At 43.0% G+C, this 23,342-nt stretch overlaps 1 protein-coding gene across 1 annotated transcript; it reads left to right on the plus strand.

Annotated features, from left to right (window-relative positions):
* Positions 1–657: 657 nt before the first annotated feature.
* Positions 658–10,090, plus strand: LOC136587675 (whey acidic protein-like). The gene is made up of 6 exons (XM_066586393.1): positions 658–810; positions 1,800–1,973; positions 3,943–4,119; positions 4,907–5,044; positions 7,432–7,563; positions 9,719–10,090. Exons 1-6 carry the CDS (start codon positions 720–722, stop codon positions 9,772–9,774), a joined length of 768 nt encoding a protein of 255 aa, XP_066442490.1. The 5' UTR covers positions 658–719; the 3' UTR covers positions 9,775–10,090.
* Positions 10,091–23,342: the final 13,252 nt, after the last annotated feature.

Raw genomic sequence — 23,342 nt, forward strand, 5'->3', positions numbered from 1 at the left:
ATCGGGTTGTTTTCAGTGTAAATCCAGGTTTAGTTTGGGCACTGATAACAGCCATGTTAATGTCTGGAGACCTAGGGGTGAGCGCTTCAATCCTCTACCCTAGTAGTAAATTGGTGCAAGTGAGAGAATTGTGCAGCCATTATTGCACAGTTCCATGACATTTGCACCAGACAGAATAGAACACTAGGACGTAGTGTACAACACGGTCTGTACAGACCATTATCACCGATTGGACAATATCAGAATATGTATGGATATGTCCCCACTCGTAACACCCAGTTATCAATTTATCCATTGATTTCTAGGAGGAATAACACAGAAATGGCACAATGTGGAGTAAAGATTCTCCAGAATTGTTTATACTTGGCCAGTATTGTCTTTATAGTTCATAGTCTTTAATTGCTATGAACTATAATAACAATTACAAATTACGCATTGTCACCATTGCTGTACAAGAGTTATGTACAATCCTCTACAACTCATCCCAAGTGACCCAAATCCCAAGTGACACAACATGCAGAGTAGATGAGTCACCTGTCTATAAGGACATTAGCTCTAGGCAATGCTACTACAGCGGCTTATTTGGTTAATGGGAGGAATCCAAAATAGCTCCTAAGAAATCCTCACACCCCAACATGCCACCACCCCACTGTGACGATGCTTGGATCAGTCCAGATATATAGTGGCCTGGAACCGTTGTACGATAACGCATTGCCACCATGATGAAGATGGGACACATCTCCGCTCTTCTGTTCGCGCTTCTTCCTCTTTGTACTTTGGTCATTGGCACGTCAGTAAAGAACAATTATGGTAAGTTGCAGAGAGAAAACCTTTAACAGTTTGCTGCTTTAATTCACAGCTACTGTGCTTTTCAATCATGCTTTTATGATAACTATATAGGTCTTTTTATATGGTCTAGGTACTTCTGTATTGAGTGCTAATTCGGAGGAGTTGCATAGAGCTGTAATCCAGCTCCTATCAAAGGCTATGGAGGCATACTGAACCTCCATATGTCTTAGATTTCATACTAAGGAATACTGAGCTTTTTCACTTGATTTCACATGGAGTCCCTACAGCTTTGTAGTACAGAACTATAGGGACTATGTGTGCTACTGTATAGGCTCAGTGCAAAAGACAGCCCTGATCCGGCTTCTTTAACCCCCAACTATCACCTCTTATTACCAGGTGAAGCCCAGTTTTGGCACATATTTCAAACATATTTGGGTTTCGAACAAGCGTAGGTCTTAGTCATAGCATAATAAGGTTGTTAGTGTCTGGGTATCAGGATTGGCTGTACAGTAGCAGACTTTTATGCATTTTTAATAAACATGCGATTTTATTGACATGGAACTTGTTTTCAACTATATTATGGTATTTCAAATAAATGGCCGCCCATGTCATGCATTAATGGGTCTGGTTAGTCAGAGCAAGGCCTGCTCTCCCATAGGTCTGGATCCATTATATAGACATTTGCGCTGTATGACGATGAGAGGACTAGTAGTTTGGTACACATTTTTAACCTAAAAACCAAATCTGAATATTCTTTACCACATAGATATACTCCATATTTCATGGAGTTCTTCATGTTCTCTACTCTACTCATGTATCTTTTGTGTATAGCTATATAGACATTATTTTAGCAGCTAGCTGGAAGCTATAGAAAGTTTTACATATGCATAAAACTGACCAAACTTTAAAACTAATTTACTGTCCTAGCACTAAGGTAATATAACTTTGTATGCATATTTATATTTAGTAATATGTTAAAACACCATAATTGTTCACTCATTTTTCTGAAGGCATGTATGAAATAATCCTTGGGGGAAATAAAGGAAATTGCCCCGCTCAGAGGCAATATATGAAGGCTGAAAATGAGATATGCCATGAGCTCTGCAAGAGTAAAGATGATTGCACGGATGGCCAATTGTGCTGTTCTGATAACTGCCACCGTATGTGCAAACCTCCTCCAAAGGGTAAGTGCTCACTGCCACACCAAGCACCTGCCATCCACATCATAATTGTGAACTCTCTATTTTGAGAGTATCATCTTCTTACAACACTTTTTGAATGCAGTCAAATATTCAGATCAGATGATGCTTCATTCTGAGAGGTACTTTGGCCCCAAATAGCATAAAAATAGGAAAAGTTGCAACATGCAATATATCTACTTTGGAAATAACTTTTTTTGTGTCGTCAGACATCAAAAATGGGTGCAAGATTGGGCAACTGCTTATAAATAACATTTTAATCAAGGGTAAGCCATTATCCTGCATAAACACTGATCACTGGATACCTAGTTTTTGACTTTCTGTATTTTTGGAGATGCTCTATCTACCAATTGAAGATAGAGGGGAAGTCTACTTTTCATTTTTTGGGGGGCTGATCTTTTTAGGACCACCACAATTATATAACTTTTTGAGGGGTAGAGGTATAACAGTCATTTAGTCGTAGTTCTACATTGTAGCTTTAGTAGAAAGTAGCAATAGTTAACAGAAATGTATTCAGGAAGTAAAGTTTGCCAGCTATATAAATTGAAAGTCTATTTTGTCAGGTTGCCAAAGTGTCATTAAAGTAGAGCAGTTATGCATAAGTATAATATATATGTCACTAAACAGGTAGACTTATGATGCATATCTAAAAGATCTTTGCTCTCTAATAACACCATCTTTAACTATCACTCCAGGTCACCTTTTGATTCTGATATATATTCCTTACGTAGCAAGTTTTTATATATCAGATTACTATATAGTCCATGATGAATAGATTCCATTTTCCAGAATTCAACTCAGCACAGCAAGCACTGTGCAGATTCTGAGCCAGCAGGGCTTGCCAAAAGATTTCAGCATTGAAGCTTAGATAATTATGGCTGCAGCTCTGGTCTATAATACCAGCACTTAATAATTTGTCCCACAAAATTAACTTATCATCTATCCAAACAATAGCTGATCGTTTGGGGTCCGATGGTTGGGACCCACACTGATCATGAGAACAGGTGTCCCAAGTGTCCTGAATGAATGCAGCGGTGATCATGCATACGTACTATTGTTCCATTTATTTCTATGGGACTGCCAGAGATAGCTGAGTACAAGCACTTGTCTATCTATGGCAGTCCTATTGAAATGAATGAAATGGTAATGCACACCATGACCACTACTCCATTCTTAGGGGGGACTTGAGACAAATGGTCTCATGACCGGTGGAGGTACCAGCAGTCGGACCCCTACGATCAGTTATCCCCTACCAGCACAAGATAAAAATATACAAAGTTTTTTGCAAAGCTACTCAACTTTTTACATAGATTTATCCTATATGAAAAATGGTGTTTAATGAGGTTCATAGAGTGCAGCCTTAATGATGCATATTGAATATGGACACATAGATTTGGGAAAACTAACACACCAAAAAATGGAGCAAAGCATATAAAATGTATGAGAATAGGGTGCTAGCCTTATATGTTACAGTAGGCTCATGGAAAAATGAACATCTAAAGTGTAGGGGAATGGCAACTTTTTTCCACTGACCTTTCCAACATGCCACACAAGGTTTACCCTATCCCCATATCCATGCCACATAATACCTGCAATATTTCTTCACATAGTTTATTTATGTTACTATATCCTGCTTTCCGGGCAAATACTATTAATGTCGGAAGTATAATAGGCAGCTTTGTTCTCCTTGATGGCAATGGGAGCGCAGCTGCCGCTTAGGCTTCCTGCTCCAAAACCAATAACGAGTCCGGCCCGCTGCACTGACAACTGGTCGACCAATCAACTGATTGCCGGGGATTCCGAGCGGTGGATGCTCGGTGATCAACTATTGATGACCGATGCAGAAGATGGATCATCAATAGCATTTTGCCCAGAAAAGCCCTTTAAGGCATATTTAGTCTACAAAAAAAGAAAGGATAAATTGATGGGATATCTTTTGTATGTTTTTTCACAGAGAAGCCAGGAACGTGTCCAACATTTGAACTCCCTTCCTCTTCTGAACCATGTGATAGCTACTGCTCAACTGATGCTGAATGTAGAGAAAACTGGAAATGTTGTAAGAAGGGTTGTGGATACACTTGTACGCCTACTTTAAGCGATATTGGCAAACCAAGCACAGAGCCCAAAGCACGTAAGTTCATCTTTATTGAAGATTAAGCAGTGTGATTTAACCCCTGGATTCTTCATTATTGATTCCTACTTTTCTCAGTATCTACCCATCAATTACCTGATAATATGTCTTTTCAGTGGTAATTAGTATAACAATAATGGGCATCAGCAGTTCAAGTACTGACTTCCTGATAGGCTTGTGCTTATACGCTATAGTGTAAAGCATGAGCGAGGAACAAAGAACACTCAATGCATTATGACACGGGTCGATTTAAGATTTCTAAGAACTGTCAACATAAGTCATTTGTAACCCATCTGCTCTAATCTAGCTGCGGGAATATTCACATTAGCACCAGAGCCTCCATCTTTCTCTTTGTTCAGCTCTGATGATAGAACTGAACAGCAGAAAAGCAACATAGATGTGAAAGGTGCCTTAGTAGATCTCTTTGTACAACTTTTTTTTCACTTTGACAGTCAGATAAAATATGTTTATGGGTATGTTCACACATGGCGAAAACACTGCGAAATGTGCGATGAGGAAAATTACGCAGCATTACCGTATGAAAACCCATGTCAAAATGAACTGCTGATTTTAGTAGTTACATTGCTCTCCCTCACGTCAAACTACCTGGTACATTTTGACATGAGGGGGAGCAATGTAAGCATTTTCTGCCTTGGACATTCCGCAGTGTTAATGCCTCGTGTGAACGTTCCCTTATAGGACCTGATTCTACTGGACTGGGCAGTTATGAAAAAAAATGAAGTGACTCGCTATGTGACAAGTAGAGTGATCAAAGTTATCTTTTTAGGTGACGGCTTCTGCGCTCAAGAAGAGATATATACGTGTTTAAGAAAAGAAAGGCATTACTGTAATGCAGAATCGTGCATGGATGGCAAGAAATGCTGCCCCAAAATCTGCAGAATGGAATGTGAGAAGCCTCTTCAAGGTAACTTTTGATAACAGAATTAAGTGAAATTTATACAAGCAAACTTGATAGAGAATGGATGAAGTTTGTAATCTAGTGCATGCGTTGTAGAACAGGTCCACGGATCAACAGATGAAACGTGAAGAACAAGGAACACTACTTTAGACCTGTTAAATGTGATTGTTCTCAGTGAGAGAAACCAAGTAATCTTGTAGATATGATACCTTTTAATGGCTAACAAAAATACATGAGGTTACAGCAAGCTTTCGGGTGATATCTCGCCCCCTTCATCAGGCTATGAATGAAACTTAGTTTGGATGGCACATAATTATAACATACAGACGCAGAGGGGACAGGGACAACCTTCTTGATCTAAATAAATGTTCACACGCAGAAATTTGAGACTTGAAAAAACACAAGACAGTCTAAACAGAGAGATAAATACTAAATCAGTCCACTGAGCTGAGGAATGTGACAGTTTTATGATGTCTCTTATCACTAATGCACACATAATAAGATAGAAAAACTACCTCAACAGCACCGCCTATTGGATGGAAACATTTTTACAATCAATTTCTGAATTCTTATGAGAAAAGCAAAAAATGATTGGGAATAAGACACCAGTCTTGACCTTCTTCAAACCGTTCATATTCCCCCTTTATGCAAGAAACCCGGGATGAGGTTCATTCCATTCTTGAGGGTGTCAAACATGGCCATAAACTTATATTCCCAAATTCTTCTGTGACTTGAAGTTGCCCTTCAGTATGATAACTCTCATCTGCTCTATGCCTTGTCTGTGAACAAGAGGTTGTCTGGGACGTTTGGGACTTTTACTATTGATGAACTATGCTCAGAATAAGTCATCAATAGTTGATTGTTGGTGGTCTCCACCGATCAGTTCAGCCCTAAGCCCTCTGTCAGTGTGGACAACTGTGGAAGCAGATACTGCTGACACCATTACAGTGGCCCAGTATGGTACTACAAGCACAGCACGTATTGAATTTATTGGGAACAGCATCTGCAGTACCAAACCGAGCCAAGACAATACAGATAGCACTATTTGCTACTAGCGCTGTCCGCACTGATGGCAGGCCCAGCAATCAGCTGCTCAGCAAGGATCCTCAGCGGCAGATCTCTGCCGATCAACTATTGATGACCAATGCTGAGATTACCTCATCATTAGTAAAAGTCCTGGACAACTCATTTAAACCATTCACACAATAGTATTATTCATAAATAACACCTTCCGAATGTGTACCTATTAACCCCTATTAGTCCTGCATTTCTTTATAAATCAAGTTTGTACAAATCCTGCACCATATGCAAATCTAGGGATAGCAGCAGGGTGTTAACCTGCTGTCTGCCTATAATTGACATGAATTACATTGATACCTCTTCCAGAAGCCGATGTCCCAGACGTCAGAGTAGGACTGGCGCATGCACAGAAGATTCTGACAAGTTTGCATACAACAGGGCATAAGGATTGTGCATGTGCCGGTCATGCTCTGACTTCCAAGACATTAGATTCTTTCTCCACTTGAGGGTGATGCAGCGATGTCATCCAGATCATTAAATGGCAGGGGGCTAGGTCACCGAGAAGACTGGATGGTCTGGCTACCCCCACCAGACTGCTAAGACTTAATTTGCATATGGCATGGGATTTTCATATTAAACACTTGAATTCTTGAGGCATATGGAGCTAATGCAGGCTAATAGATATACATTAGGAAGATGTTATTAATGAGTAAGGGTTTAGAAGGGTTAAACCTGGTGACATGTTCCCTTTAACAACTCTAATTTAGAAATATAGAACTATCTATCAATCTTGCCAAAAAGAAATTGAATACATATAAATCCAGTAGGATTTGTCCTTATGCAAAAATAGAGCATATGTATGAATTCAAACCCGTTGTACTTTTGTACCAATCCATTTCACCATAATTCCCAAGTTAAGGCTGGTTTACACGGTGCGATGATCGCTCAAAAATCGCTCAAACGACAGTTTGAGTGACAGCTTTGAGCGATCATTTTTCATAAACTATTAAGTAGCTACTTAATAGCTTATTAGTGTGCAAAGGAAGCCTTTAGCTGAATGCAGTCAACAGCCCAAGGGCTCTTATGTGCTTTCAGTTCCTTTGTTCTCCGACAGGAAACAATGCTATCAGCACTCACCGCGGAGAACTCCTGATAAGACCGCACAACGATTTTTAGGTTGGACTAAATTTAACAATCGGCTAGCAGATGCAACGGTTATCACTCAAACGATAGTTTTTTAGCGATCATTGAGCAATCATCGCTCTGTGTAAATGGGCCTTTAAGTATGACTGATTTGCATAAATTAGGCCGAGCTGCACCCATTACTGATAAATGATTAATCTCATTGGCGTGTTGTATTTTCCTTTTCTTAGAAAGGGCTGGTAAATGTCCCGAACAGTGCCCAACCGGAGCTGACAGCAAGACCTGCTCATCTGACTATGACTGCCCAACTTTTCACAAATGCTGCGCAACATGTGGAAACCGATGTGTCAAAGCAGTAAACAGTAAGAAATTATGATTTTCTAGTCTCACAAAAATTAGCAATTTCAATCCACGGATGGGACAAGTTTCCTTGCTGCAAAAGGCAGGGTTTTCAGAATATGTTCCACCAGCCTTGGTCCCTGAAGAAAAGTATAGATGTTGGATAGACATTTGCTCCAATGATGACCCATGTTGCCTTCCCCTCTGTCACAGTCCCTAGTATCTATATTTTTTAATACATAAATTGCTCCATAAAGATTCTCGATTTTCCTGTAGGTTTAATCGCCCTTTTACATGGGCGGAAAATCATATGATCCTTGTTTGCTCGAGCGAACAAACCAGTGACATCATCAGCAGCTCGTTCGTGCTTGTGCAGCCTGTTTAAACTTCTGCACTAGCACCAACTCGTCGATCAGTGTTTAAACTGCACGATAAGTGCCTGAAACGGCACTGGTTCTCATGTTGGCGGAAACTCAACGACGAGTGAGAATCTCACGAATCTCGTTCATCGTTCAGTTGTTTGTCTGCGTTTAAACTTAATGCTTATCATTCAGTTTTGCTAGTTTGAACTATTTTCGGAACACTTATCGTCTCGTCTAAACGGATATTACTTATTATGAGGTTCGTCAAGGCTCTTTTGGTGTGGTCTGTTACGACAGCAATAGTAGTGCTGCATGCACCGTTATCCTACTGGATTCAATGAGAGCTGTGCCTGCATTATCAACGTAGGCCACTGAAATGTGTACGGAGCTGTTAGCTTTGGGCTCTGTCCACACAGACAGCGTGTCTGATAACAGCTGATCGCAACGGGTCCCAAGAATAGCTCATCAATAGTTCCTGAAGATAGGTCCTCATAGTGAAGTCCTGGAAAACACCTTTAGGGTGCATTAACATGTTGCGAAAATGCTGAGGATTTGTTGCATAATTTCTATAGCAAACCCACAGGTTAGAGTTACGATACAGTTACAGTAGAAAATCTACAACTTTTTTTTCCTGTACATATGGACAGGATTTGATTGTTAAGGCATTGCTTCCCATCCTTTTAGCTTTGTGGAACCTCTGGGAAAAAACTTTTAACAAGGGGACCCTTACTAAAAAGGGGATGTGATCAGGGAGCATGGCTAAGTGCATACCTCCGTTATTCCAGTGATCCCCATAGTAATAGCGCCCCCTCTCAGTGGGCACAGTAGATGTGGATTTCGATCTGCTGCAGGTTTCACCTTTTCAATTGAAGGAGTGATGTCTGCTGTGGATCTGCAGAAAATTCCAATACAAAATCTAAACCAATGGTGCAGATTTTGTAGCGTTTTTTGCTGTGAAATTTGATGTGAATTTTGGTGTGGAAATCCCACAGCATTTCTTCAGAGTTTGAACGTACCCTTAATTAAGTAATTTGCTACTGATGTAATGCATTTTTAGATATGGCACTTATATAACACACTTTTAGTAACACTCAAGCGAAAATGCGTTTTTCCATCCCAGCATCTCTATATGTCTACTCTATATACTACAGTCACTTCTATACAGTGCATCCTCCTGTCTGATACTTATCAGGCACCATCCTGATTCAGAGATTTATCCCTACTTCCTCTTCCCCTATGCAGAGCTATTAATCCTATGATGCACTAGTATAACATCACATGAGCAGCGAGAGCCTGTACCATCACTGCCTGCAGGGAGGACAATGTGATTATTATTTTCCAGATTCACCTAAATAAACTACAGACCATACATTTACAGTCAGGAGGATGAACTATCCTCTCCTTAATTATAACTGTGTAACAAGAGCCTCTAATCATCATCAGTACTAGGAGTTTCCGTGTCCTCCTCTAAAGAGCTTGTGTGGCAATGTCCATCACAAAGGAATTATGATGACTAAAAAGCTGAGTTTTTGAGAGGAACATAAAGCCAAGTAAATCTCTGGTGATCCAAATGAGATCCCATGATCATCTGAGGAGGAGGCCAGGAGTTTCAGAGAGAAAGGAATAACTAACCAAGTAAGGAAAGGAATGGCTACCAACTAACCAATGGACTTATATATACTGCGGGGATAGCTATATAATGAATGAAAACATTTTCACCAGCATATCTCTTTAAACAAAATCTAATATTTTAATGAAATGGTCAGATGAGTCCAAAAAGGCAATATTAACATACTTTCCCTGTCTTTTATTCCAGTTCCTTCGTCTCTACATAATGGCACTTCTACCTTATACATGATTGGAACACAATGAAGATGAGCTGCATATGGCATATTGTATATATCTGTTCAATTGTATACTAGGGTGCTATTGCTGTGCAATCTCTGCGGTTTCCTCTGGGTCCAACTTAGTTTCTACCATCACCTTGTTTCCATTTTTAACAGGAATATATTAATGTTACTAGTAACTTTTTGCAGATCACAGGGTGCACTGCATTATATTAAATTTATGATGTATCTGACTGTATGATCACTGTGGGTACTAGTGGATTGTTATTTTTATTTATTTTTTGCTGTGTATGTTACAAAAGAATATGTGAGCATATGTAATAAAGATGTATAAAGAATGACGATTATGTGAAATATCATCTTACAATTGAGATTCATTGGCTGGGTTCACAAACTGCAGTAGCATTGCAGGGAAAACTGGGGATTTCTTCCTGCCGTAGGGCTTACAAATTACAATTTCTTCTCCCCAACTCCACTTAGAAGGGGCCTTGGAAGATCTGGAGGAGTTTATGGAGGGTACCCTAATACTGGGAGGTGACCTAAACATCCCTCTCAAACCATCATTAGACACATCCAGAGGGATCAGTAGTTTGCTCGTGTCCACATACCATAGGCTGCGCAAGATATTACACGGGCATCAGCTAGTAGACGCCTGGAGAATCATCCATCCTGCTTCAAAAGATGACACTTTCTTTTGCCGTCCTCATAACTTTTACTCCTGAATAGACTATTTCTTGGTTCAACAGGCAAATCTTCATCTCATTACATCGGGGCACATCGACAACATATCCTCAGATCGCGCCCTTATCTCTCTCTCACTCTCCTTCCCATCTCTGCATCAGAACACATGGCACTGGCGCCTTAATGAGTCTCTTATACAAGATCCATCAATAAAAAATAAGATAAAAGAACTATCCAGATTCGGGTCAATATCTGGTCTAACCATCAATCAAACAAAATCTAAAGCATACAGCCTCACACTACTATCCGAAACACTGAATAGACTCCGGGAGAATTTCTCCTTCCAATGGGCAACTGACTCGCTGGGCTACCTGGGTATCCAATTAACCAACGACTATGCAACTATGTATAGCCAGAACTACATCCCTCTCCTTCGCAAGACAAGAGTACTTTTGGAAAGCTGGAGTCGCTATCACATATCCTGGATAGGGAGAGTTAATGCTTTAAAGATGACACTCCTCCCTAAACTACTATATTTTTTTCGAGCACTCCCAATCAGAGTACCCGGACATTTACTAAAAACTCTCCAACAAATATCTCTCAGATTTGTGTGGAACGGAACGATCCCGAGAGTATCGCGATCCACACTATACAGACATAGACGGAGAGGGGGTCTGGGAGTCCCAAACTATCATAAATATTACCAGGCTGCTCAGGTGGCCCAGTTGGCCCTCCTACATCCCTCCCATAATACCCCACTTTGGGTTTCTTTAGAAGCCACTGAAATACATCCTCTCACAATAGACTCCTTACTGTGGACCCTTCCCAAACACAGACCCAAAATCGACAATCCCATTGTCAACCATTCCCTCCATATTTGGGACTCCATAAAATACTCGGGGAAATTGATATCTCCTCATTTACCCCTCGCGCCATTACTGCTTAACCCCATGTTTACACCAGGCATTGAATCACCGCAATCTTTCGCGAACTGGACAAGGTCAGGTCTCACTAAGTTATATCAGTTATACTCAATAAATGGACCCATTTCTTTCCCCACGTTACAAGAAAGATACAACCTGCCATCTCTAGAAATCTTCCGATACTTACAAATAAAACACTTCATATCCACTCTCCTCAAAAATGTAAACTCCCAACTAACTTTAACACCATTCGAAAGACACTGCTATAAAAATCCACATGCAAAAGGCCTTATATCACAGATCTACTCGGGCTTAGTACACTCCCCCTTCCGAACAGAACTTCCATACGTATCCAACTGGGAAAGAGACCTTGGCAAAACCCTCCCAGAGGAAGAGTGGACCCAGATATAGGTGACTACCAACAACAGCGCCAGAAATATACTAATTCTGGAAACATTCTTTAAAGTCCTATTCCGATGGTATCTAACCCCAGACCGAGTGGCTCACGCAATCCCCGGGCGATCTCCCAACTGTTTTCGCGGATGCTCTACCCCAGGAGATATGCTTCACATTTGGTGGACCTGCCCCCGGGTCAAGAGGCTCTGGATTAGAGTCTATTCTCTAATCTACTCAGTCACAAATCTCAACATCCGTAAAGACCCTTGGGAGGCTCTCCTAAATAAACGCATAAACAATATCCCTTCTAGCTCTAGAAAACTAATATCCTTTTTCTTCCTAGTTACGAAGCAAGTAATTGCTCAATCATGGCGCAAAACATCACTGGACTACACAGAAGTCAAACATAGATTAGATTGGTATTTAATAAATGAAAAACTGACCTCCATCCTAGCTGATAACCATGAAAAATTCCTAAAAATATGGTCCCCATGGATGGACTATTCACAGCCCTCACAAAATAATAGGTTTTTGACCTCCCTATAAAAAATAGAGAAAAATACCAAGCAGAAGCTACTTGGTAGCAACTACGCAAACCGGAAGCTGTCTCCGGCGGCATCCACCCCATGGGAAATCCTCAAGCTGTCTCGGACACCCCCCCCCCCCCCCTCCTACCTATTCCCCCCACTCCTCCAACCTTTTCTATAAAATTAAGTTAGGCCCCTGGCCAGGCCGATTATATTATTCACTGTTTTTTTCACAGTTCAAAGCTAAGATTCGGTTGGGATACAACAAGAGAGGACCACATCAAAGGCCCCTAGGAATGTATCCCCTCAATCTACTCTACTACTATGTAGACTATACTCACTGTTTACCCACATAACTGTATTGCTTTTCAGTAAAATGTTTACTACTTTTTTGTAAAACTTGAAAACCTCAAATAAAACTACAAGTATTAAAAAAAAATGAGATACAAAACATCCTAAAAGAGTATTTGATTAATAACTTGACCCCAGGGGTCACCCCGCTTTCAGTATGGGAGGCGCATCAGAGGCTCCCTCATCAGCGTCGGCTCCAGATTTAAAAAAGAATGTAGCTCCAAACTCAAGAACCTCCTAGGCCGAATCCAGACCCTGGAATCAGCCCATAAGCAAATTGTAGACAGTAAGTAGAAAGCTGAGACGTTTAGGGATTATTACCAGTCTCTATACAAACTGTCTCCACCTATCTCAGAGCAGGTTTGGTCCACTTGCAGATCATTAATTCAATCATATCTCCTAGACTCGGGCCTTTTCAATCTCTCTCAGGAAGCAGTCCTTTCATTAGAACCCCCCATCTCACAGGATGAACTCACTTTTACGCTAAAAGAATACCCCATAGGGAAAGCATCCAGCCCAGATGGATTCACAATTTCATATTATAAGATCTTTCCTGAGGTTTTGTTCCCATATTTCCTGCAAGCCTTCAACTCCATCACTTCAGGAAACAACATACCAAGGAAAACACTGAATGCATTCATTACTGTAATCTCAAAAGAGGGGAAGAATCCCTCCCAGTGTCAGTGTAAGGTCCTGCAGCGTCCCATAGGGATACCCGACATACCTGACATACGTGGGGGAGCTGGGAGAGTATAGTGCGGACATGTCACGGTGGCACTTACCAACTTCTTCCCTATGGTATGTAGGCAACCAAAGCCAGTATGTCACTGCAGGCCCCCAAAGACACCCCTAGGATAGTGAGTGCCAATAAACAGGATGATGGGGGTTGTAGCTGTCACAGTTGACACCACCGTTCCTACACGCCGGTATGACACTACGCGGAGAATAACTTCAGACAGAGATAATTTTGTAGTACCTCGGGTCCCTAGGAACGGTTAGGGACCAGTATAAAATTTACTTGGGTAAACTTGCAAGGCAACAATTACAAGGCAATTTTAGTAGTCTTAGTGCAGGCAAGGCAAGAGACTTGAGATCAGTCTACGTTATCTGTCAGGCACCGTTCTTGGAAGGGGAACACTCCGGAGGAGGAAAAGGGGTAGGGTTACTCCACAGACACTATGTCAGTAATTATTAATTTGAAGAGAGTACTTCTACAAGGGAATCCTGGCTCTGGATGGCCGAGTAGGAAACTTGTTAGTACCTCTGCTCGGGCCTTGTCTTACAGAATTACTTACGAATGCTCTCTCATATGTTCAGGGTTCACTCCAGTCACATCCAGCATTCAACCATCACGGGCTATCTCTTCTCATCCTCCATCTTCACCACAAGGAAGCTGAAGGTGCTTCCATGTGGCTCTGTGTTAGCACTCTCTGCTCCTGAAAATTGACTGGACTCGACTCCTTTCCCACTCTCATGCACTCCTATTTATATCTTCACTCAAACCTCATGACATGACATACTGATACATTTACATGCAGGCAATAATTTTATTGAAAGTTAACCTCTCAAGCGCCGCAGCTGTGTAACACACAGACTGGAAATGACAAGACAGGCTTGCACAGTGCATCTACATGAGACAAACATGTATGACATTTATGGAGAGGACCTGGATGATGTGCTGGGCCACTACAGATTCCCCCCTACTTAAGAATAAGCCGACCCCGGCACCTCCAAAACAGAGTGTATAAATCCGGAGTCAGGCCATCTTGAGTGTATTACTTCCATGCCCTTGAAGAGAACACTGCGCAGTCACGGAGTGAGCAAGGCAAAACCTGTAAACACAACTCCTACCCTATATGTTAGGATGTACCCACTCCCAGTGTACTGTGACTAAAAGAAGTGTAACGTCTATGCGTGGCTTTTTATTAATGACAGCATGTAAGAACTATGATTTGCAAGTACATTTGTGAAAAATCTACTAGGGTAAACAGAACTCAAAACCACTAGTATTGCTTTGGAGCGTCCTACATAACACTTTGCTCCAGAGGCTAGTGAGATAAGATCAGTGGAATGAACATCACTGTCTTTTTTTGAAGGAGAAACACACTGTTACCAAGCATAAAAACATGAAAGGGTGACTGGCAGGAAAAAGAGCAAAAATATAAGCGAAACAGTCATTAGCTTATGTCAATACCGCTGTCCGTGATTTGTGAGAAGGTGAACAGAAGGCCCTGCCCCCTGAAACAGGCTAGAATGGGCTGCTAACACCAAGACTGGACTTAGGGGGACACAAGAAACCTCCAGTCATACACATATATAGCAATCATACCATGCACACAGTTTCAAGTACACGGTGACAGTACTAAGCTAGCATTTCTAAATTAGCATTAATTGTATTTAAACTAGACATAAATATGCATGGAAATAATAAATTGCTTTAAAGAATTTACTTTAGAGAGCATGAGCAAGTGAAATATAAACATGAGTACACCTTTACTTCCTCCTGCACATTTCTTGAACATAATGTTGCATAACAGTTAAACTTTCAACATGAAAAACATTTTCTTGCATTATTCAAATGGATAAACTTTAAAGTCCTTTCTTTAAGGGATTTAATTGGGAAACCCACTGTTAAATGTCTCTTGGCTGTCAGAGTCTTTTAGAACTGGAACGGAGTCTTTTGTCTCCTAAATGTTTGTGAGATATAAATCTCACCGCTCTCTTAGTCTGTTGACCAGCCTGTAGGGGATGGCATGTTTTCCCAGGATTGGATTCCCAGGGATGCCACAGATGAGGGACTGTCTGGGTTCCGCACACGTCTTACCACCTTCCTGGGGGTGCGTGGTTGGAGCGCTTAGTCCTTCTACCCTTCGTGGGCTGGTAAATGGAGGTCTCAGCTCCCTCCATAACAATAAGTGATCTCGCGCACTAAAATAAACTCGTACCCCTGGGTCCTCAAAATCCCTTAGCAAGGGTATGAGAGCGTGGGCTAGCTGGTTGTCCTTGTGAACCACGATCCAGGAGAGTGGTGGTTCTTCTCTTCCCTGTGGCCACAGTCATGGCACTCGTCTGGGCTGCAAAATGTCCACTGACAGGATCGCAGGCAGCACTGTGACTTCCTCTGCCAGTTTGATCAGTCTCCGGGGTCTGGCCAGCTGAAGAGCTCCCTGGGGAATTAACCTCCTTCTTGGCGGCTGCATCAGGGCAATTCTCTATATCTCTTTCTGAAATTCTGGTTCATCGTCGCAGTAAAATTGTAGTCTAGGGAGTGGGTAGTCGGCAGCTACTCCGCGGACCACTTGATTGCTGGGACCAGCTGGTGGAGGCATCTTGTTCTCAGGCAGCTAGAAGCGTTCTGCCCCAAGGAGCCTGCAGCGGCAAGCAAATCCTTCCACTTTGGGCTCCAGTTAAGCCCATTTAGTAAGGGTGTCCCCCCCCCCCTACTTTGCGCCTGGCCAGGGTCTAGTCTTTTTTGGCGCCAAGAGCCATGACAGTCCATTGCATATAAATGGCAAAACAGCTCTGATCCTGTTCCTAGTGATGCAAGAATTTGGGGTGGAGGAGGAAAAGGGGTAGTGTCACTCCACAGACACTCTGTCAGTAATTATTAACTTGAAGAGAGTACTTCTACAAGGGAATCCTGGCTCTGGATGGCTACATAGGAAACTTAAAAATTTGTTAGTACCTCTGCACGGGCCTTGTCTTACAGAATTAGTTACGAATGCTCTCTTATATGTTTAGGGTTCACTTCACTCACATCCAGCATTCAACCATCACGGGCTATCTCTCCTCTTCCTCCTGGACTGATAGCACTCCAGAGGAGGAAGGGGGGTTAGGGAGTCACTCCGCAGACTCTCTGGCAGACAATTATTTAAAGCAAAAGACTTAGCAATAACACCCCGCACGGCAGGCACATGGGTGTGTCTCAGAAGCGTACCTCTGTGTGGGGATCCTGACTTTGGACGGCCGCACAGGAAAAGCCTGTAGTGTGAATTGGTACCCGTACGGTGGATTCCTCTATACAGAATTATTTGGAATAGCTGTCCCTCTCTCTGCTGGTTGGTCTCACTCCATTCACATCCAGACTTTACTGGCTATGGGATACCTCTCCTTCTCTTCCATCTTCACCACAAGGAAGCTGAAGGTGCTTCCATGTCGCTCTGTGTTAGCACTCTCTTGGGTCCCTGAACAAGATTGCACTCTCAGTGAAGATGAAACTAGAACTCCTTTCCCACTGTCATGCACTCCTATTTATACCTTCACTTGTACCACACGACATGACAAACTGATACATCTACATGCAGGCAATGATTTTATTACTGTTAACCTCTGAAAGCAATGGAAGAACTCCGCCATTCTCTGCTGTGGCTGTGACAGCCGCAGCGGGGAATTCCTTCATCCTCACAGTGATGCAAGGCTGTTTCCACGTGAAAAAGCCTTGCATCCATGTTTCACTTGGATGGAGAGGAAGACATCGGGCCGTGATTCACGGCCTGATATCACCCTCGCCAGTGTGAAGGAGCCCTAAATGTGCAGTTGGTTGATGTGAGGTAAAGAAAAGGGAATCATCGTATTATATCGTAGTCCAGACAGAATGTCTCCATAAGTCCAACTACAGTTACCCCATAAGAAAGCCATAGTTATCACATAAGAGCTACATTGCTCTCATGACAGAGGCAGCCCAGTACCTCTATCAGATAGTTAACTTTTTCCACTTCTGCTAATTAAATAAACATGTAACATACTTAAAGCCTCTTCTTAAAAGTCAGCTTCAACAGAACCCGTCATGTCGTTTGACAGCGAGATGGACAGTATACCTTTACAGGCACATCACTGCTGATCCCTTCATAGTTTATAATTTTATTGTAGCGCTCTCTATGTGCCTGCAATGTCTCCTGTTACTTTTGGAGTCCAATTGTAACCTATTGCCAAGTGAGTGGTCTCCACCACCCAGTCTAAATTACTAAAGTTACCCTTACACAAATTGATTGTTTATTAGTTGTTTGCTAAGATTTAGGGCGGCCTCACATGGACGAATTTGCACAGGCACAATACAGAGAATAGATCCCAATGGGTTAATTCGCATTTCTCCTTTTTGACCGCAGCATGCTCTATTTTTGAGCGCCTTTGCACAAATGCACACTCAATATGCACAGAAACATGCAGTACACTGCGCAATTTCACAAAAAAAACCATTTGGACCTATTAGGCTAAATAGCCCTTTAAACTTTCCAATTGTATGGGGGACACATAGTCTAACAAGAGTTCGTGAAGTCTCCTTTTATTTGGGGAAATATCTGGAAATATCAGAAAGTGTGTGTAAACATGATTAGTATGCAATCCATGTAAATGCTACTGGGAGCCAAGGCTTGGATTCTATACTGTATATCACAGCACAAGATTCATTAACTATTTAGCACAGATTCATATACTTACTTATTCATTCCTGATTCCTTTTGCTACTGCTAGGTGGCAGCAGTGTGATTCATGGAGACTACAGTTTGCTAATAAGTGACAATCTATCATTATTATTATTCACTTTAGTTATACACTAGTTCCTACCTGGTTCACATTGGATTTAAAGCGGTTGTCCAGTTGTAAATTATTGATGACTTAGTCTTAGGATAAGCCATTAGATGAGCTAGGGTTTGTTACTGGTGAAGCCCTCTGAACAGCTGTTCACCAGCTCTGTTCTATCACAAGCAAAGCTCACTATCACTTCACTGGAAAGTTGGCCTGTAATACCAAGTCTGACCTTTGCAAGGAGAATGGAGCTGTCTTCTACCTGTAGAAATCAGCTCAGTGTATGGACACACTAGTCTGACGAACAACTGATCCGAAGGCATCCTGAGTTGTGGACTCCCACCAATCTACTATTGATAGCCTATCCTAACAAAAAAGGCCATCAATAGTTTACAACTAGCTTATATACCTATTGTTGCCCGGGTGTTTACTCCTGCAGCACATTCCAGGAGGATCTATTTTAAATTTCCTGGCATGACAGTTTGTGCACCCAGGATCTTCCTTCCCTGTCGTCTCCTCCTTAGTTCCGTAGGAGAAGAGGTCAGGGGACGAGAGTTCAGGCGCACACCCTGCCATCAGTGTATGTGTTCAGCAATAGCGCTGAGAAGGAAAGCAGCCGTCCTCCGATGACAAGCAGGAGGTGAGTATATTATTCTCAGGGGGTCACTGTTACTACTAGGGTCACTGTAGGGGTCATTTTTACTACTGGGGCTACTGTGGGGGAGACACCATAACAACTGGGGCTACTGTTGGAGACACTATTGCTACTGGGGGGGAATACTATTGCTACTGGGGCTACTGTGGGGGACACCATTACTACTGGGGCTACTGTGGGGGGAAACTATTACTACTGGGGCTACTGTGGAGGGGACATTTATTACTAGAGCTACTGTTGGGGGGCACTATAACTACTGCCGCTATTGTGGGAAGGTCACTATTACTACTGGGGCCATTGTAGGGGACACTATTGCTACTGGGGCTACTGTGGAAGACACTATTACTACTGGGGCTATTATGGGGGCGACACTATTACTACTGGGGCTACTGTGGGGGGACACTATTACTACTGGGGCTACTGTGGGGAGGACACTATTACTACTGGGGCCACTGTGAAGGGGACACTTTTACTACTGTCGCTACTGTGGGGGGGACACTATTCCCACTGGCTATCTATAAGCAGAAAGATGGTGAAGGAACACTTAGCTAACTTAAATGAATTCAAGTCTCAAGGTCAGGATGAATTACTTCCTAGGATACTAAAGAAAGCAGCAGAGGTAATTGCTGAGCCACTCACCATAATATTTGAAAATTCCTGGAGAACATGGGAAGTCTCAGAAGATTGAAAAGGGGGAAATGTCCCTATCTTCAAAAATGGGAAGGTGGATCCAGGAAACTACAGGCCTGTGAGCCTGACTTCTATACCGGGAAAGATCTTTGGACAAATTATTAAACTGCATGTATGCAAGTATTTGGATAAAAATGGAGTAATAAACCAGAGCCAGCATGGGTTTGTAACAAACAAGTCATGCCAGACAAATCTAATTTCCTTCTATAATAGAATCACCAACTGGGTTGATCAGGAAAACACAGTGGATATAGTATATCTTGACTTTAGTAAATCATTTGACAAACTGTCTCATACCATACATATTAAAAAATATGGGATTGCAAGGCAACTGTTAGGTGGATTCACAACTGGATGACTGATCGTACTCAGAAAAAGGTCATAAATGGCTGCACATCCAAGTGGAAGAATATATCAAGTGGGGTACCACAAGGCTCTGTCCTAGGCAAGTGTTGTGCAACATTTTTATAATTGATCTGGTGGAAAGAATTGATGGGAAACTGATCTAATTTGCTGATGACACAAAGCTAGGAGGGATAGCTAACACTAGGGAAAAGAGAGAGAGTATTCAAAAAGATCTAAAAAAGCTTGAACTAACAATTCCGGGTTTTTATTTTGTTAAATAATAAAAAAGTGCTTTCACTATTGCATATTGGACCTTAACCCCTTAACGACTGCCCCATCGGGAAACTACGTCCTCAGAAAGTGGGCCTTAATCCTAGAGGACGTAGTTTTATGCATCCTCTTTGGATTGATGCCCACATGCCTGAGGACGTGACAGCTCCATGCTGTCGGTGCCCGCAGGTAGCCGACAGCATGGAGCTGTCATCCCAGGATGCGGGCAGTCCCCCCCGGCATTGCGATTGGCGCTAGCCAATGGCTAGCGCCGAACGCAAAAAAGTAAAGAAAACTGTCAAAAAAGTTAGTTCTTCAGCTGCCCTGCTGGATCGGCTCCACCAGGGCAGCTGAAATTACTTACCCGGCTTGTCGGCGGTGTACCACGGAGATCTCGTCCTCCCGGACCCGCCGGCGGCCTTCTGCGCATGCGCGCCAGACGATGACGTCACGCGCATGCGCAGAAGCCCGGGAGCCCCCGGCAAATTTAAAATCTCCTGGCTCCCGGCTCCTGAAGGTAGCCAGGAGCCAGGAGGTGTTACCGGGGACCGCTGTGAGCGGTCCCCGGGCCCGCGATCGCCGCTATCGATTAGATAGCGGCGATCGCGAAAAAGTTAAAAAAAAGTAAGGTTTCACCTCCCCTCATGGATCGGATCCATGAGGGGAGGTGAAAATACTCACCCCCGGTCCTCTGCGATGTCCCGATGTCCCGGGACCCGAAATCCCGGTCTGCGCATGCGCGCCCGATGATTGACATCGGGCTCGTGCACAGAGGGGCTCGAGCCCCGGGAAATTCAAAATCCCTCTGCTCTTGGCTGCCATGTGTAGCCAAGAGCAGAGGGATGTCACTGGGGACATGATCACTGTCATCCAATGGATGACAGTGATCATGTAAAGTAAAAAAAAAAGTGCAAAAAGTTAAAAAATAAAAATAAAAAAAGGGGTAAAAAGTAAAAAAAAAAGTGCAAAAAGTTAAATAAAAAAAGTTTAAAAAGTTTAAAAAACTTGCGTTTCATCTCCCCCACGGATCATATCCGTGAGGGAGGATGAAATGACGTACCTAAGGCCCGCGGATTTATCCGCGGACCTTACCCCAGCTTCTGCGCACGCGCCCGTCGCCAATATGGCAGGTGCATGCGCAAAAGCCGTGGTAATTTAAAATCTCCCTGCTCCTGGCTACAAAACTTAGCCGAGAGCCTGGAGATTTCACGGGGGGCCGCGGTGAGTGGTTCCTGATCACGTGTTCGCCGTTATCCAATGGATAATGGCGATCACGTAAAAGTAAAAAAAAGGTGAAGGTTCATCTCCCCTCACCGATGCGATCGGTGAGAGGAGATGAAACTTTTTGCCGGAGGCCTCCGTATTTGCGCCCCGACACAATCTTCTTCCGTGAACGTTCCCGGATTCTGCGCATGCGACCGCCGGCAAAACATCGGACACATGCGCAGGTGTCGGGGAGCCCAGGAAATTTAAAATCTCCTTGCTCCCAGCGACCAACGGTCGCCGAGAGCCTGGAGCAGTGACGGGTGGCCTCGTTGGGCGGTCCCCGGTCACGTGAAAAAAAGGTAGCGATCTACCTTAGGTCGGTCTCACATGACCGGATAGGAATTACGGATTCCGCATGCTTCTGATCCGCGGTAATACGCAGATCAATCGCACTGGATTACCCAATTCCGCTCACATTAGTGGGTCGGAATTGCGTAATCCACTCGCAGAAAAGAGAACGCAGCAGGTTCTATTTTACCGCGGATATCCGCAACATAGAGCCCATTGTGCTCCATGGTCATGGATATACTCGCAGCCCATACGCAACTACCTTGTATACGGGCTGCGGGTACCCGCGTCATCGCTAAGCGACGGTGCGGAAAATACAAACTAAAAAATATATATATACTGCGTATGCCCGCCTGTGTGAGTAGGCAATTATGCGCAGTACATTACGCAGCCGTACGCAGGGTCACAGCCGGGCTCACAGATGGGATCCTCTGCGGGCCTCCGCAAGCAGATTCCACCTACAGCTGTGTGAGCCCGGCGTTATTCAGACCGCTACCTGTAGTACGCAATTTACAAGAAGCCCCAGGAACGTTCGCCTTCCTGCAGTTCCAGGAGCAGCTTGTTGAGCGCCTTCTGTGTGAGACCGCCGCATCTCATTAAGCTTACGGAGACTCACAGAGCGCCACTTTTTACACCCCATACCCGCCACTGAGGTCAAGAAATACCCCCAAAAAGCATGAGAGGAGGGGGGATACACGGTTTTATAGCCCCATGTACCCATCCCAACCAGCCTCCGTAATTACCCCTGTCTTTGGAAATATTACACAGTTCACATTATTACTTTTATCTAAGATTTGGGTAACGCCGAAAAGGGCGGAGCGGTAGGGGTGGGTGGGGGGGGGATATTTTTTTAAGGTGTCAATTTTTATTCCGTACAAGTGGGCAATGGGGCCTGGAATGTATTCAGTTGTGCCCTGCAATCCAACGGGTGTTCCTTCCATTATAGGCCTTGCCATGTTTCCTGTAAGTAGATTAGGGCCACAATGGGTATGTTTCTGAACACGGGACAAACGGGGGTATCCATTTTGGGGTGAACGTCTTCATTCCTATGTACACTGTACAAAAAAACCTGTTTTTAAATTGACAAGATTGCCAAAAAAATGAAAATCGTAATTTTTTCCTTCTGCTTTGCTTAGATTTATTCAAATACTGTGGGGTCAAAATACGCAATACACCCCTAGATGAATTTGTTAAGGGGTCTAGTTTTTAAAATGGGGTCATTTGTGGGGAGGTTTTATCGTTTTGGACGCTCAATAGCTCTATAAGTGGGCAATGGGGCCTGGAATTTATACCGTTGTACCCTGAAATCCAATGGGTGCTCCATCCATTATAGGCCTAGCCATATGTCCTTTAAGTAGATTAGGGTTACAAGGGTTATGGTTCTGAACACGGGACAAACGGGGGTATCCATTTTGGGGTGAAAGTCTTCATTCCTATGTGTGCTGTACAAAAAAACCTGTTTTTAAATTGATACAACTGCCGAAATAATGAAAATTGTAATTTTTCTGCTACTGCTTTGCTTAGATTTATTCAAAAATTGTAGTGTAAAAATACACAGTACACCCCTAGATAAATTCGTTAGGGGGTCTAGTTTTCAAAATGGGGTCATTTGTGGGGGCTCTCTGTCGTTTTGGCCGCTCAAGGGCTCTACAAGTAGGCAATGGGGCCTAAATCACCT

The sequence above is a fragment of the Eleutherodactylus coqui genome, chromosome 13 (genome assembly GCF_035609145.1).
Source record: "Eleutherodactylus coqui strain aEleCoq1 chromosome 13, aEleCoq1.hap1, whole genome shotgun sequence".
Lineage (NCBI taxonomy): Eukaryota > Metazoa > Chordata > Amphibia > Anura > Eleutherodactylidae > Eleutherodactylus > Eleutherodactylus coqui.